The 12,759-nt window shown below is 45.5% G+C and overlaps 3 protein-coding genes and 1 non-coding gene across 4 annotated transcripts; 1 reads left to right on the plus strand and 3 right to left on the minus strand.

Moving 5' to 3' along the window:
• Nucleotides 1-108: 108 nt before the first annotated feature.
• On the minus strand, nucleotides 109-368 carry METBIDRAFT_29522 (uncharacterized protein). The gene has a single exon (XM_018855424.1). It carries the CDS (start codon nucleotides 318-320, stop codon nucleotides 150-152), a length of 171 nt encoding a protein of 56 aa, XP_018713450.1. The 5' UTR covers nucleotides 321-368; the 3' UTR covers nucleotides 109-149.
• Nucleotides 369-5,562: 5,194 nt separating this feature from the next.
• Nucleotides 5,563-7,327, minus strand: METBIDRAFT_29523 (guanine deaminase). The gene has a single exon (XM_018855425.1). It carries the CDS (start codon nucleotides 7,114-7,116, stop codon nucleotides 5,653-5,655), a length of 1,464 nt encoding a protein of 487 aa, XP_018713451.1. The 5' UTR covers nucleotides 7,117-7,327; the 3' UTR covers nucleotides 5,563-5,652.
• Nucleotides 7,328-8,869: 1,542 nt separating this feature from the next.
• SSR1 (Ssr1p) lies at nucleotides 8,870-9,792 on the minus strand. Its single transcript, XM_018859411.1, has 2 exons — nucleotides 9,089-9,792; nucleotides 8,870-8,966 (listed from the first exon to the last, which is right to left on the minus strand). Exons 1-2 carry the CDS (start codon nucleotides 9,663-9,665, stop codon nucleotides 8,914-8,916), a joined length of 630 nt encoding a protein of 209 aa, XP_018713452.1. The 5' UTR covers nucleotides 9,666-9,792; the 3' UTR covers nucleotides 8,870-8,913.
• A 1,716-nt stretch (nucleotides 9,793-11,508) lies between these two features.
• METBIDRAFT_t5 lies at nucleotides 11,509-11,581 on the plus strand. Its single transcript has one exon. It is a non-coding gene; the product is annotated as a tRNA-Ala (tRNA).
• Nucleotides 11,582-12,759: the final 1,178 nt, after the last annotated feature.

Genomic DNA, 12,759 nt, shown 5'->3' on the forward strand with positions numbered 1-12,759 from the left:
TTTTTTTTTTTTTTTTTTTTTTTTTTTTTTTTTTTTTTTTTTTTTTTTTTTTTTTTGTTTGTTCCAAGAACGCTCTCTTCTAGTGTTCAAACAAACCTCCGACAATCATTTTTTGTCCTTTCCTTTCTTTATTCTTATTATTTTTTTGTTCATCCACGGTCAGCTCTATAATTGGCGACCTTCACTACTATATCTTTGATAAGCGTGTCCACACTTTCACGACAGGCACTCACAATGTCGTGTGTCTTTTGCAAGTCGCTGAAGGAATTACTCAAAATGAAATCGAACTCAACGTTCTTTCTCGCAGTCAACCAATTCATGCTCTTCAAAAAGTCGTTGTATCCACTTTGTTCATGAAGCGCCTTCTTGTCAACAGTCTCTTTCAAATTGATCGTGCAAAGATCCTTGTAGATGTCCGAGATATCCAAGCTGCTGATCATTGCAACTTGAATCGTATGCATCATGGTAGAGACAAAGTCTGAAAAGTCTCTGTTCTTCAGTAGAATCGCATCTTGGACATCATCCATGACCATAAAAGCTTCAGGGAGAAGAGCCAAAATCTGACCCAAATCCTCTTCCACTTTATCTAAAACCTCTTTAGAGGTATCGCATTTTTTGATGGTCCGGATCACATTTCCAATCATCACACCAGCTGTGCAAACAAGATGAAAAGCTGAGTCAATGTCTCTTCTGAGCCCAGTCAACCAGCCAACATATTCACTAATCTGCGTTCTGGGAACGTCAGAAAAATTCTCCCGAGTGAACCTGAAGCACTCAGAAAATTGGAGAGCCAACTTCTTGATCTTTTTCAAATCATACTGGCCTTTGAGGCTGCTTCTAGCTGCCCTACACATATCCAACTTCTTCCACAAGTCACTCTCCAAGCTCTTGTATTCTTCTTCGCAGAGAAGCCTTTCAAACCGTCCAGCGTTGAGTTCATTTTTCTTGGCCGGGGTTGAATTAATTTCATCTTCGGAAACCAAGAGATGGATATCACCCACGACAGGTATTTTCCGCGTGGCTTCACAAATAATTGCAAGGTTGTCATCTTCAAAAAGAATCTCCCCTCCAGATCTCAGTTCCCCATCTGGAAAGAGAGTCAGCCATAGAGACATATTCTGAATACTAATCAGAGGGTTCAGATGGGGAGTCTCTTCAGATTTTGCTCCAGTATTTGCAACTGACGTCGAAGAAGATGACGCCTCATTAGGTAGTTCTGGGGTCGAGAGAACAACATTGATAATGGCTCTTGGTTTTTTTGGAGCCTTTCCTTTCATTATTGGTCTCAAAGTGCCCGACTCTGAAGTGATCAATATATTTTCTGCATCGGATGGGACATCATTCCAATGGGACTTTTTGGGCAAGGCCAAAGATCTCAATGTTCCAAAGTTTGGCGCGGAGGTGACATCAATTGATTGAACTGTAGCTTCCTGATTCCCAGCATCACAGTTCTGCATTTCTGGAATTTGTGGCGACAAAGCACGGCTCGATTCTGAGACTTTCCAAACAAGCTTTGTGTTATCTAATCTTTCGGAAGAAGCATGGTCCAAAAGAAGAGTAGATACATTTTTCGGTACTTCCGCATCCGCCGACAAATCAGAAGCTTCTTTGGTTTGCGAGTAAGTTTCACTCTTAGTCACAGGATTGTAGGCGGAACCGTTGAACGTCTTTGTCAAGTCCTCAAAAGAAAGATGTTTGAGACTTTCAATCTCCTCGGCATTAGAAAGACTTTCTTTCTGCCTATGATTTGAGTCCATGCTTTGACGCTCAAACTCAAAAAGTCTCTCCGATTGAGAAGTGCCCACGGAAACAAGTCTTTTACTACCCTCAAAATTTGCAGTCTCTTTTAACATCTCAAGAGAGCACAGATTTCCAGGAAAGTTGGTTTCTTCTTTCAAAATACCATCTCCAGAAAAGCTTCCCTCTTTGAATTCTCTTTCAGAGTTGTCGATGCCATCATAGGTGAATTCGTCTTGCTTGCCTGCTTTGATATTTTCAACATACTTCTGAACCATACCATTTGCAATTGGCGTGTCAGACTTGCGAACAACATGAATTGGTTTAGTATAGATTGCCTCAATAACCTCACTTTTATCCACATTTTCGAAAATCAAGCTTCTGACGACAGGGTCGCTTGAGCTCAGAACACCAGCAATGATATTGGAGCAACGATTATCAGCCTGCCTATCTTCCTTTGCCACGAGCTCATATTTCTTTGAGTTCAGGTGGCCTGCTGCAATAATCTTGGTGTCCGTATTGGGCGTCTGAGACTTGACGGAGGAACTGATCAATTCTCCATCATTTTTTCTCGCCTCGTCACAAACTTTAGCAGCTTTAGGAGAAAAGATCTTTGACAAAAGGGAAAATGTCTTTGATGGGCCTTTGACAGTGCGAGATTCCAGTCCCCCCTCGGATTTTGGCAAACTGACGGCAGCTTTAGGAGACCTGGGTCGTGTCCTGATCTCCAACGTTGGATTTCCTGATGTCTTGGCATCCAGATTTTCCATTAGGTAACCAGGCTTTTCAGTCAAAACACATGTGGTGTCAAACGTTTCCACTAAAAATGGAGAAATCAAAGACATCCTAGTCCTCAGGGGTGATTTTGGAATCGCACTCACGTCTTTTCTTTCAAGAGTGCTTTCCTTGCTTTTAAGCCTGAATTCTTTTGGCAGAAACTCATCAGCAGAAATTATCTCACTTGGGAATGAAGCGGCTCTAGTAAAAGAAGTCAATTCATTGGTAAAGACTTTTTCTGAAGCATAGCAACCGGAGTATCCAATTGATTCATTATCTGCGGCAGTTTTCATGCTTGCCCCTTCATCAATTCCCAAATCTGCGCCTTTAATAATGGGAATGGCCGTTTGTTCGGAATTGCAAGGGGATCCCTGAGTGACTTCCTGTTTACCCTGAGTTTCAGTTTGAGGTTGAGTGCTTGCTGTCTTTTCCAAGCCCACTTGGGAATTCGAATTGGGGGCTTCCTTTAATTCTGCCAAGCCAATACTCCCCGACTCGGTAGCCCCATTTTTGCTGGCCTTCAAGAAATTCTCGACATGGTAGTAGATTACCGGATTGAAATCATAAGGCCACTCCAGATCATAATTTGATCTTCCGTCGTCAGAAAAGAACTCGCTCCAGTCCCGGGGCTTTGGCAAGTATCTGTCAGGAAAAAAAGAACGCCAGCCATTTCCATCCTTGATAGCGGCCCGGAACTTCTGGGGCCATTTTGGAGTCTTTCTAAGAACCGTCTTGACGCCAATTTTCATCTTGAAGCGACTCCGGTTGAGTTTCTCACGAATGCCAAAATTTGCCTCGCTTTGAATAGAAGTGGGGGCAAGTCCATTGTGGTATTCGTAGTCCTCGCATTGTTCATCAAAAAACTCATATTGTCCATCATAAAACTCTACCTGACCCGCGGCGAGCTCCTCTGGCAGCATGGAAACCACATCGATAAGCGGCCCCACAGTGTTGTCCAACCATTGATCAAACAAAGGCAAATTGGGATCAGAGGGAACAAAGACTCTTTTCCCCAAATCCTTCTTGCTCAAAGTTCTCTTGTCCTTTCCAAAGTTTATCCCTTGGGGTTCTTTTACCCCCACTAATTTTTTTAATTTTTTGGCCACGCGGCGAGCTTTCCGCATGGCGCGGGCCCGCTTCTTCAGTTTAGGCCCATGTTTTTTCGGGGCCGCCCCCTTCTCTGGGGCAAAATTCGCATCTTTTGGCCCGGATTTTGCAGCCATTTCCGGGACTGCCGCAGCCACTTCTGGCCCCATGCATGGGGCCGCGCCCAATTCTGGGGCCACTGGCTCTCCGCATTGTACACTGATTTGTGCACCAGCACCAGCCAAGCTACATGGAGCTTGGGTGGCGCCAATTTCCAAAGAATCGACTTGAGCTGGGGTTTCTCCCTTCAAGTCGATTGCAATGGCTTCGGAAACCTTGTCAGGCTTCTTGGCCGATACCTCCTCCACACTACCTTTAGTAGTAGTGGAGGCTTGGACCAGCCAGGCACCCTTGGCGGCAATCAATTCAGCGTACACTGAAGCATATCCATCAATGGGGTGAGATCTTTCTTTGCAGCCAAAAAAAGATCCAACGGTTCCCTTGGCGTGTCTCTCATACCAGCTGCGAGTGTCAGCTGGTTGGTTGGCGCCGGTGGGAATGGTTGGCATGGTGAGCTCAGAGGAGCCCACGAAAGCAGAACTTGATTCGAATGAAACAGTCATTGGTTCAAAGTCAAAAAAAGTCCGGAGGGGTGGGTGGGGTGTTTCTTGTTGTCGATTATAGTGTTCACTTGAATAGTCTTGAGTCAGAGTCTTCCAGTGATCTAAGTTCGAGAAGAAGAAAGGTGGTGGGAGATAAAACTGAGTTGGGAGAGACAGCGCCTCAATTTATGGCTATATCCAACACAAAGCCGGTGCTGAGCATAACATCTGCTAGCTTGTCATATATTTTTCGCGACCCTTGATCTGAGTCTCTGGCTAGATACAAGTCTATCGACTAAGAAATATCTCATGGCTTTATAACCCCCTTATAATTTTTGGTTTTATGTAGCCTGTAGAATTATGTATGTTCTTGCATAATTTGGTGTTGTATATGTGAGAACGTTGCAGGTCTCCCTGCGGAAGAGGTTGCGTTGTTGGGAATGTAGGAGCCTTACAGAGTTGATGCAGTTTTTGGAAATTGAAAGACTTCAATTTCAGCTACGAGCCAGAAAACTGTCACCAAGAAGAAAAATGAAAAGAGGCCTAGAAGTGATTTTGCAATATGATACTACCAAAATAAGCGATACGAGAAGTACTTACTAAGTTATTCTAATTTGCGAATTCTCTATCGTGAGTTGAGATCCTTGTATTCACGTTCAGAAGACTTGTGGATGCTGGGGCCATTCCCTTGGAGGTGAACTTGATTGGTAAAATGTATGGCAGCTAAGCTCTTTTTATTATTTGAAAACCACGACTGAATTTCACTTTTGAAAATTTACTTAACTGATTTTCAGGCCATACTAGAAGTCATTCGGGTTCTCGAGGGAGCAAGTTTTGGGGTAATAATAGCAGTTGAAACAATGTGAGCAGCGAGTCAATTTTTTAGCTTAAAATTATGTGGAATTTTTAAGCAAAGCACACCGATCTTCTAGCTCTTTTTTCATAGATTGTCTATGCCCGGATTGCTAACTACTTTTTTTGGTCATGGGTGATAGCCACTACTCCAAATAAACTCAACCAAGTTTTCAGCGGTTTCCAATAACTAGTGGATTGACTTTTTGGTAAATACCAACCCATAAGTTCCAAATATGCTAGACTCGGTGCTTCTAAAGATTATAGTCCCCATCAGCTGTACACTCTTCGAAAAATTTCAGGAGTCTTTAGCAAAATGAGACACACAGTTGATATTTGCGGTAACGAAATTAGACGTGTTTCGAATTCCAAAATAGGACGTTGATGACAAGCCCGTCTACTATTCTCACATGGATACACTTGTACCATACTGGCTGTGGCCTTCTGTCCTCCTCCTCTCGAAATTGTAGGATGACTGGGCTTATCTTCTGCAAAACAAAACACTTACCTTCTCAATAACTACACGGCTCAGGTCTTGCACCCAATTTACTGGCTTCCAGAATACACCATGACTTGCATGATACCCCCAATACATACACTATATATAAATCCAAGGGTCAGCCTTGTCCACCACCAACTTCCCATTGCACCAGACCTTGACACAATTCCTGTCGTCTCCTGAAAATAGCCACCTGTGCACCAACAGAACCATCTTTTTCTCGTAGTCTTCCTCTCCCAACACCGGGGTTTGAAAGTCAAACACGTCGATATTCGAGTTGACACTGTGCACGTCGATAAGTTGCGCGTCAAAGTATTTGCCTTTGGCAAAGCTGCCGAGGCTCAGCTCCAAATTACAAGCCTTGGCGCCCCCCATCGTCGCCATATATAGAGCATCTGCCACACTGAGCTTGTGGTCTTTTTCGCTGCCCATCGTCAAGTGGTGGGACACCATCACCAGGTTCTTGGCTACGCCCAAAATGGACTGTTCGTAGCCCCCCGAGAGGTCGGTGCCCAAAGATACGTTGATTTGGTCCTCGTAGAGATATTCTCTTACCGGTGCTTCACCACTGGTGATGAAAGAGTTCGACGTAGGGCAGTGGCTGATGGAGCACTGTTTCTGCTTGATGATCTGGCGCTCCTGGTCATCCAAATAAACGGCGTGGGCCAAGATGGTCGAGGGCCCGAGCAAGCCGTGTGTATCGTAAACAGAGGTATAGTTAGCGCACTCCGGAAAGATTTCCCTGACCAACTTGATCTCGTCGATGTTTTCCGAGATGTGCGTTTGCACAGGGAGGCCCTTCTCGCGGGAGAGCAGGCCCAACTGGGCCATGAGGTCCCGCAGGCACACGGGTGCAAATCGCGGGGTGACTATGGGCTTCACCATCGGCAAAGCACCCTGTGGCTGGCCGTTGTCGTTGATTTTCTCGCAGTGGTCGATAAGCTCGTGCATGCCTGCAAGGCACTCTGCCGCCGGCTCGGCGTAGCTGGGAAAGGGCTGGTTGTAGTCCATGCATACCTTGCCCACCATGCCTCGCTGGCCTTTTTGTGCAAGTAAGTCGGCAAACACTTTGGTGGTCTCCGTGTCTACCGTGGTAAAGTACGACGCACAGGTGGTGCCGTTGGTCAATGTTTTGTCGATGACTTTGGAGTAGATCTCCCTTGCAAACCGGAGCCGGTCTTGCTGATTGCCGCAGAACTTGCTTTCGAGTGCAAACGTGTAGTCTTTGAGCCACTCGAGCAAGGGCAACTCCGAGCCGATGCCCACGTTCGGGTACTGCGACGCGTGGATGTGTGTGTCTATGAAGCCGGGGAATAAAAACGTGCACGTGCTTCCGGAGTAGTCCACAAAGGTGAAGTCGTGGTTGGCGATGGTGCGGAAATAGGCACAGGCTGAGCCATGGATATCCTTTTTGGCGGGGCCGAAGGAATCGAGATAGGCGATCTTGCCCCCGCTTTCGACCCCCACCAACGAATCGGGCAAAATCTCGATCTGGCCGAGCTTGGGCGTGTGCACCAACGTGGCATGGTAGAGGGTATACTGAGCTGAAGAGGTGGAGCTCATCTAGGAACCAGTAATCGGGTCTGCGAGCTTGGAGAAAACTTGTGGTGGAGTCGGCCGTTTCTGGATGATGGACTCAATGCAGGGGCTGGGCTCAGATCTGGATGGCGGGTGCTTGAACGTGTTTTATGCCTGGGTCTGGAGACTTATATAAGAGCACGACTAGTGAGGCTGGACCGGCTTTTCCGACGGAAGCGCGGGGTTGCCGGGCGAGATAAGACTGCGAGAATGGGCGGGGTGCATATAGGGCCCCGGCCGCCTTTGAGGGTACGTCGGGTCTTGTCTTCTTTCTTGTTTGTTTATTCTTTTGTTTGTTTATTTTTATGTTTGTTTATTTTTATGTTTGTTTATTTTTATGTTTGTTTATTTTTTTGTTTGTTTGTTTCTTTTCAGTGACTTGGGCTCGTTTTCCAGGCCCATTGAGCACTTGATATGGGAGCGTTCTTGTCGGTGTCTCAAAGCTTTTTGGAAGCATTTTAGGCTTTCCAGCCTAGCCTTTCTATGCGCTTGATGTTTCTCGGGACTCTCCGGACCCGCACCCTCAGCGTATAGTATGCGATGTATTGTTAGGGACTCTGACACGTTCTTGACGCAAGACAATTGTGCAATGCCGTAGTTCTGTAGACGAGAGCAGCCGAAAACGGCGATGCTTAGTGATATGCAGCCCCAGGGAAAAAAACCCTTATATCTTTGGATTGTACTAGAGAAGGGGAGAATACCTCTCGGCATGTTGGCATCATGTTGGCATGTTGGCATCATGTTGGCATTACATGGATCGGCATTAAATGAGCTTATGGGAAGTCGTAAAATTCTTGGGTACGACCATTCATCTAAAGTGTCGTCTCCCGTGACACTATCGTGAGCACATACAACAATCTCTCCTACCTATACAGGTTCCTGCGAAATTAGTAATAATAGCTCCACCCGAAGATCTTCTGTTTACAGCTCTCGGTCAAGGCGATATCCACGGGCTCTGCATCAATAGAGATATTTAGTTATCATGCATCAAAAAATCAAACGAACATGGGGCTGGCGTTCCAGGCCCCGCAATACACGGCATTTCGATCTCCCCATGCGAGTGCCGCGAATTGACAATAGGAAAGGAGAGGCCTTTTCTTCCCTGGCCGTTTGTATTAGCTCGAAGCCTCCTTAAAAAAAGGCGGATTCGCTTGTTTATCTTTGTGGACTCGACTGGACTAAACACAACATTTTAGAGTACATGAGCTGTTGGCACACGCTCGGTCCATCCGGATGATACTGCTGATGTGGCTACTGATTCATCCAAGTAATTTTAGAAGCCTCGTACAATAGAAACCCGCAAATCAGTTAACTTACTCGGATGACTCAAATACTGTGCGTTTTGGGAGGCCGTGCAGCTCACGTCACTGGATCCTACAGGGAGGTTGCAGTCGTCACCAGACCTGTCTTAAGTGCTCAAGACATAAAGACAATGCCCCTTGCCCATGAAAACACGTCAAATTTCGGATCGGCTCAAATATGCGCCGTTAAGTCCTCTGCTCCATAAACTCCAACAAATGGTACCTGCTGGCTTAAACAAATTATATGTTTCACCCACCAAGCAGTGGTTTCGTATTCCGTCCCATAATAGAACAAACTCCATAATAGAACAAACTAAAGACGAAATTTCTCAGGCCACGCTACAACGAACAAATTACACGGAGATGCATATATACAGCAGAGCACTCGAATGACCAACGATCAGATATGACGCTCGTCAGAGAACGCGTGACTTGAAGAAATCAGTTTATTAACATAAGAACGCCAGGCCGCGGCTCGTGACTACTGGCTTTGTGTGGGTATAATACCACGAAGTAAAGATCTAAAGCAAAATGCTATTTAGTTTACAACAATGCACCCGCAAGACCCACGACAGCGGCAGCGGCAGCACCGAAGGACTTGGCACCGTTGGCACCTGCAGAGACTGTCACAGAAGGTGACAGCGAGCTCGAGGAGCTGGTCTCGGTGCTTGTCGAAACGACGCTGGATACCAAAGTTGGAGCAACAGAAGACGTCTCTGAGACAGTGGATTCCTCGGACGAGGCAGCTGTGGAAACGAGAGAGGAGGCCTCGGAAGAAGCACTCGAGGGGGCGCTAGAGGAAGCGACGGGCGACGAAGAAGCGATCGTAGAGGAAGCTGCGGCGCTGGAGGACGACGAAACAGCGCTGGAGGACGACGAAACAGCGCTGGAGGAGGAGGTCACAGCGCTGGAAGACGACGAAGCAGCGCTGGAAGACGATGGAATAGCGCTGGAAGACGACGAGAAAACAGCCGACGACATGTAGCCGCTGCAGGAGTCAGAAAGAGAGTCCTTAGCAGTGTCGGCATTGTCGTTGGGGCAAATCAGATCCAAGCAAGACTCGATGGCACTGTATTCGACCGAACAAAGGCACGTCAAATCGTTCAAGCCAGAACACGAGGACTCCTTCTGGACTTGGGCCACACATGCCAACAAGCATGCTGGGGGAGTGGCAACAACCTGAGGAATGGCGACAGCAAGTGCAAGCAAAGTGGAGATCTTGATACCGTACATTTTGGAGTTTTTGGTGGGGTTTTTTTGGAATGAAAATAGTGTTCGGAATCCTATTTTTAGGAAGGTCTGGCTCACTGCGTGGGCACTTGCGTGCAGGACAAATAAGCACCAGCACACAGGTCGGTGGAAATGGAAGACTCAGTTGGGTAAACAAACATCACGTGAGCGCTCATCGGCGGCAAGTCCTTTTGGAACCGGTCGGGGCATTGGCTGTAAATTGAGTGACACCAGGGCAACACGAGCCAGGTTCCACTCTCAAGATTCTATGTTGACCCTGGAGAAATGGGACAAACATTGGAGGTGCACGTGACGTGCTTTTTCGAAATACTGGCCCAGTGTGTGCAACCACATGGCTACTTTTGGACAAAAACAAATAAGCTTCGCCCAGCCATACAGGAGGTTAGGGGGCAAGCGAGTTTTGTTTGGGTGATGTGTGCTCTTTGAGACTGCTGCAAATTTGTCAGACTCGACGCTCTGCTGAATCCAAAAACATTGACAATTAGTGACTACCCGCTGGTCTCTGGTGAGGAGAATCATAATGATGAGGCGTTCAATACTGTACACACAGCAGGCGTAAGTCTATAAAAAGCCGGCTTGTCCTTATGTGCAGTCTCGCTACCGCTAGCAGCATATCTTTCATAGATATTTCCTGGACAGAGTTGGCAAAAATAGCTTTCAATTGCCGGTATTTAGACATGAAGCTCTGGGCTCAGACAGGTATGATTATATAAACAAAAGTGGCAAGTTTTTCGACCATTGTTCATTGTGTATACGACCCATTTGCTGGGCTCAGCCTTCTTTCTTCCCACTGACGCTCGCGGAATGAATTCTATACATTTTCAAGATGTGCGATTCAAATGGGCTGAGATTCCGTGTGGTGTGCATTGCAAAATACATACAACTTGTTTATTAATAAAAATAGTCTTGGAACCAGAATCCAACTTCTCAAACGTATTAAGTAATTGACATTCGAAAGTTGATAAACTACAGTATATGAGCTCTAGCGGAGCAACACTAGTGGTAGCCCAGTGAAGTCCCACTCTCCAGCGTTGAAAAGTATTTATATCATTTCTCCACAAAAGAGACATTTTATATTCTTCAGTGGTCAGTCTGCAGTGGCAGCTTATCTGCAGCCGCTTGTAATCTGGAATCCTGAAGCTGTGCAAAACCTGCGATGTTTGGAAAGTGCATTGAATACGACAGAAGACCACATAAACTATGCAAATTTCGGAGCTGATGGAGGAATATCTTTTATTCATTCAATGAAGTTTGTTAACTAAAACCAGCTGTCTGTCATACTTATTTATTTATTCACTTTCTTTTGAACCTAGGATCATTCTGTTCACTGTCATCTGTGAATAGAGAAGGTTAGGATGTCTTTCTTGTTACGCTTTTTTTTCAGTTTTTTATTTTTTTTAAAAAAAACATCATATCATAGGGGGTGATTGGAGAAACGTAAAACTCCACCACTAACGGAATACTATAAAAAAAACCTATAATAGATCACAACAATGGCTGAAGTGAGTAGGCGTGAGTACCAATTCACGAAATCTCCCAAAGAGGATGTGATCCCTCAAAACGACTTTCAACCATAACCAATGTCAACCACTTAAATAAATGAGCAAAACTATATAAGTAATATATATAAAAATCCTTTAAACAGCTCCCAGCTACGTACCAAGTATCGAAATTCGAATTATTTTCGACTTTTTACTCCCCATATGAGAATATCAATTGTATTTAAATCGATATACTTAGAAGCTGTCAATAAAGAGACGTTGTTTTTAAATATCCTCTGAGTTTAAAGCTCTTCAACTTTGCAGCACTTTGAGTTAACATCGTTGGGCGTGTGGCGCAGTTGGTAGCGCGTTCCCTTAGCATGGGAAAGGTCTCCGGTTCAAATCCGGACTCGTCCACTTTTTTTTCAATTATTGCTTGAAGTTCATGGATCGAATAATTTCGTTGAGAATCAATACTTCGATCACATGAGAACGGAGATTGGTAACAAATTAGTGGCTGATTGTGCTCTGTATTTCATGTGTAGTGCATGCTTAATACCATCGGGAAGAAGCAGATTGGAACTCTGCTTATAGTCATGGGAATTCAGAATTTTCAAAAATTCAGATACATTTTAATATAATAAATTTGCCTTTATCTCGGCAAATTCAAGAAGTTGTTTGGCCTTGTTTTTGTTAGCTATGAGGGCGCAATCTATGGCATGATGGCTGTTCGATTTTCATGTAATCGCCACTTGTGCGACTTGACATAGATGTCGATCCGCGAATCGGTAGCCTGATTTCGCAGCCATACTTTGTTAGGCCGCCGACTGCAAAAAGTCAGTTATTCTATATAAACAGGTGTTCGCTTCACCTTCTGCAAACTCTCTTCCATCACTCCCTTCTTCACGAACATACGCTCCATCATGATTGCACAAGTGATTTTTTGCTTCAGACTCATCAATTGCGTTTCGGAAATCGCCGCGCTTTGCCTTTCAGGCTATTTTCTTGTCGTGCTCCCTCTTGAACTCTCGGTCCAGGCAGAATCTGCCACCATGGACTTGAACGCTGTTCAAATCGAAGAATACTATTCTGGCCCCTTTGGGGCTGAACCTGAGATTCAGACTCGCAGTGGAAACACTACCTCTGATTTCATCTCTGTTCAAATTGCTGCTGCCTCTGCTCCCTTTCATCCCAGATATTCAAAGGCCACAGAAACAGACTCCTCCACTGCCTTCTCTCCATCAAGCGACGGTAGCTTTTTGGAATTGTCCGACGGAGACACTGGTGCTTCTTCCGTTCTTTCTTTCAACTCAGACTCTAAGCTTGGCTCCTCGGCTGGTTCTTCTATGAAGCCAGCCGTAGTTGTAGACTGCACTGAGAATGATGAGATCAAAAGAACGCAAGGAAACTTGTTCCCGGACAACAATTCTATTTTCAATGGGGAACTTGAAATCTCCAAAGTGGAAACCATCGCTCTGCTGCCTGCCGCTAGCCCAGATATCGACATGGAGTCTGGGTGGCAAGTTCAGGGAAGAAAGCGCAGAAATTCTCGCAGAAGAACTGGCACAAAAGTGGATACACTCTTTGGGACTAAG

Source organism: Metschnikowia bicuspidata, assembly GCF_001664035.1.
Source record: "Metschnikowia bicuspidata var. bicuspidata NRRL YB-4993 chromosome Unknown METBIscaffold_1, whole genome shotgun sequence".
NCBI classification, from domain to species: Eukaryota; Fungi; Ascomycota; class Pichiomycetes; order Serinales; family Metschnikowiaceae; genus Metschnikowia; species Metschnikowia bicuspidata.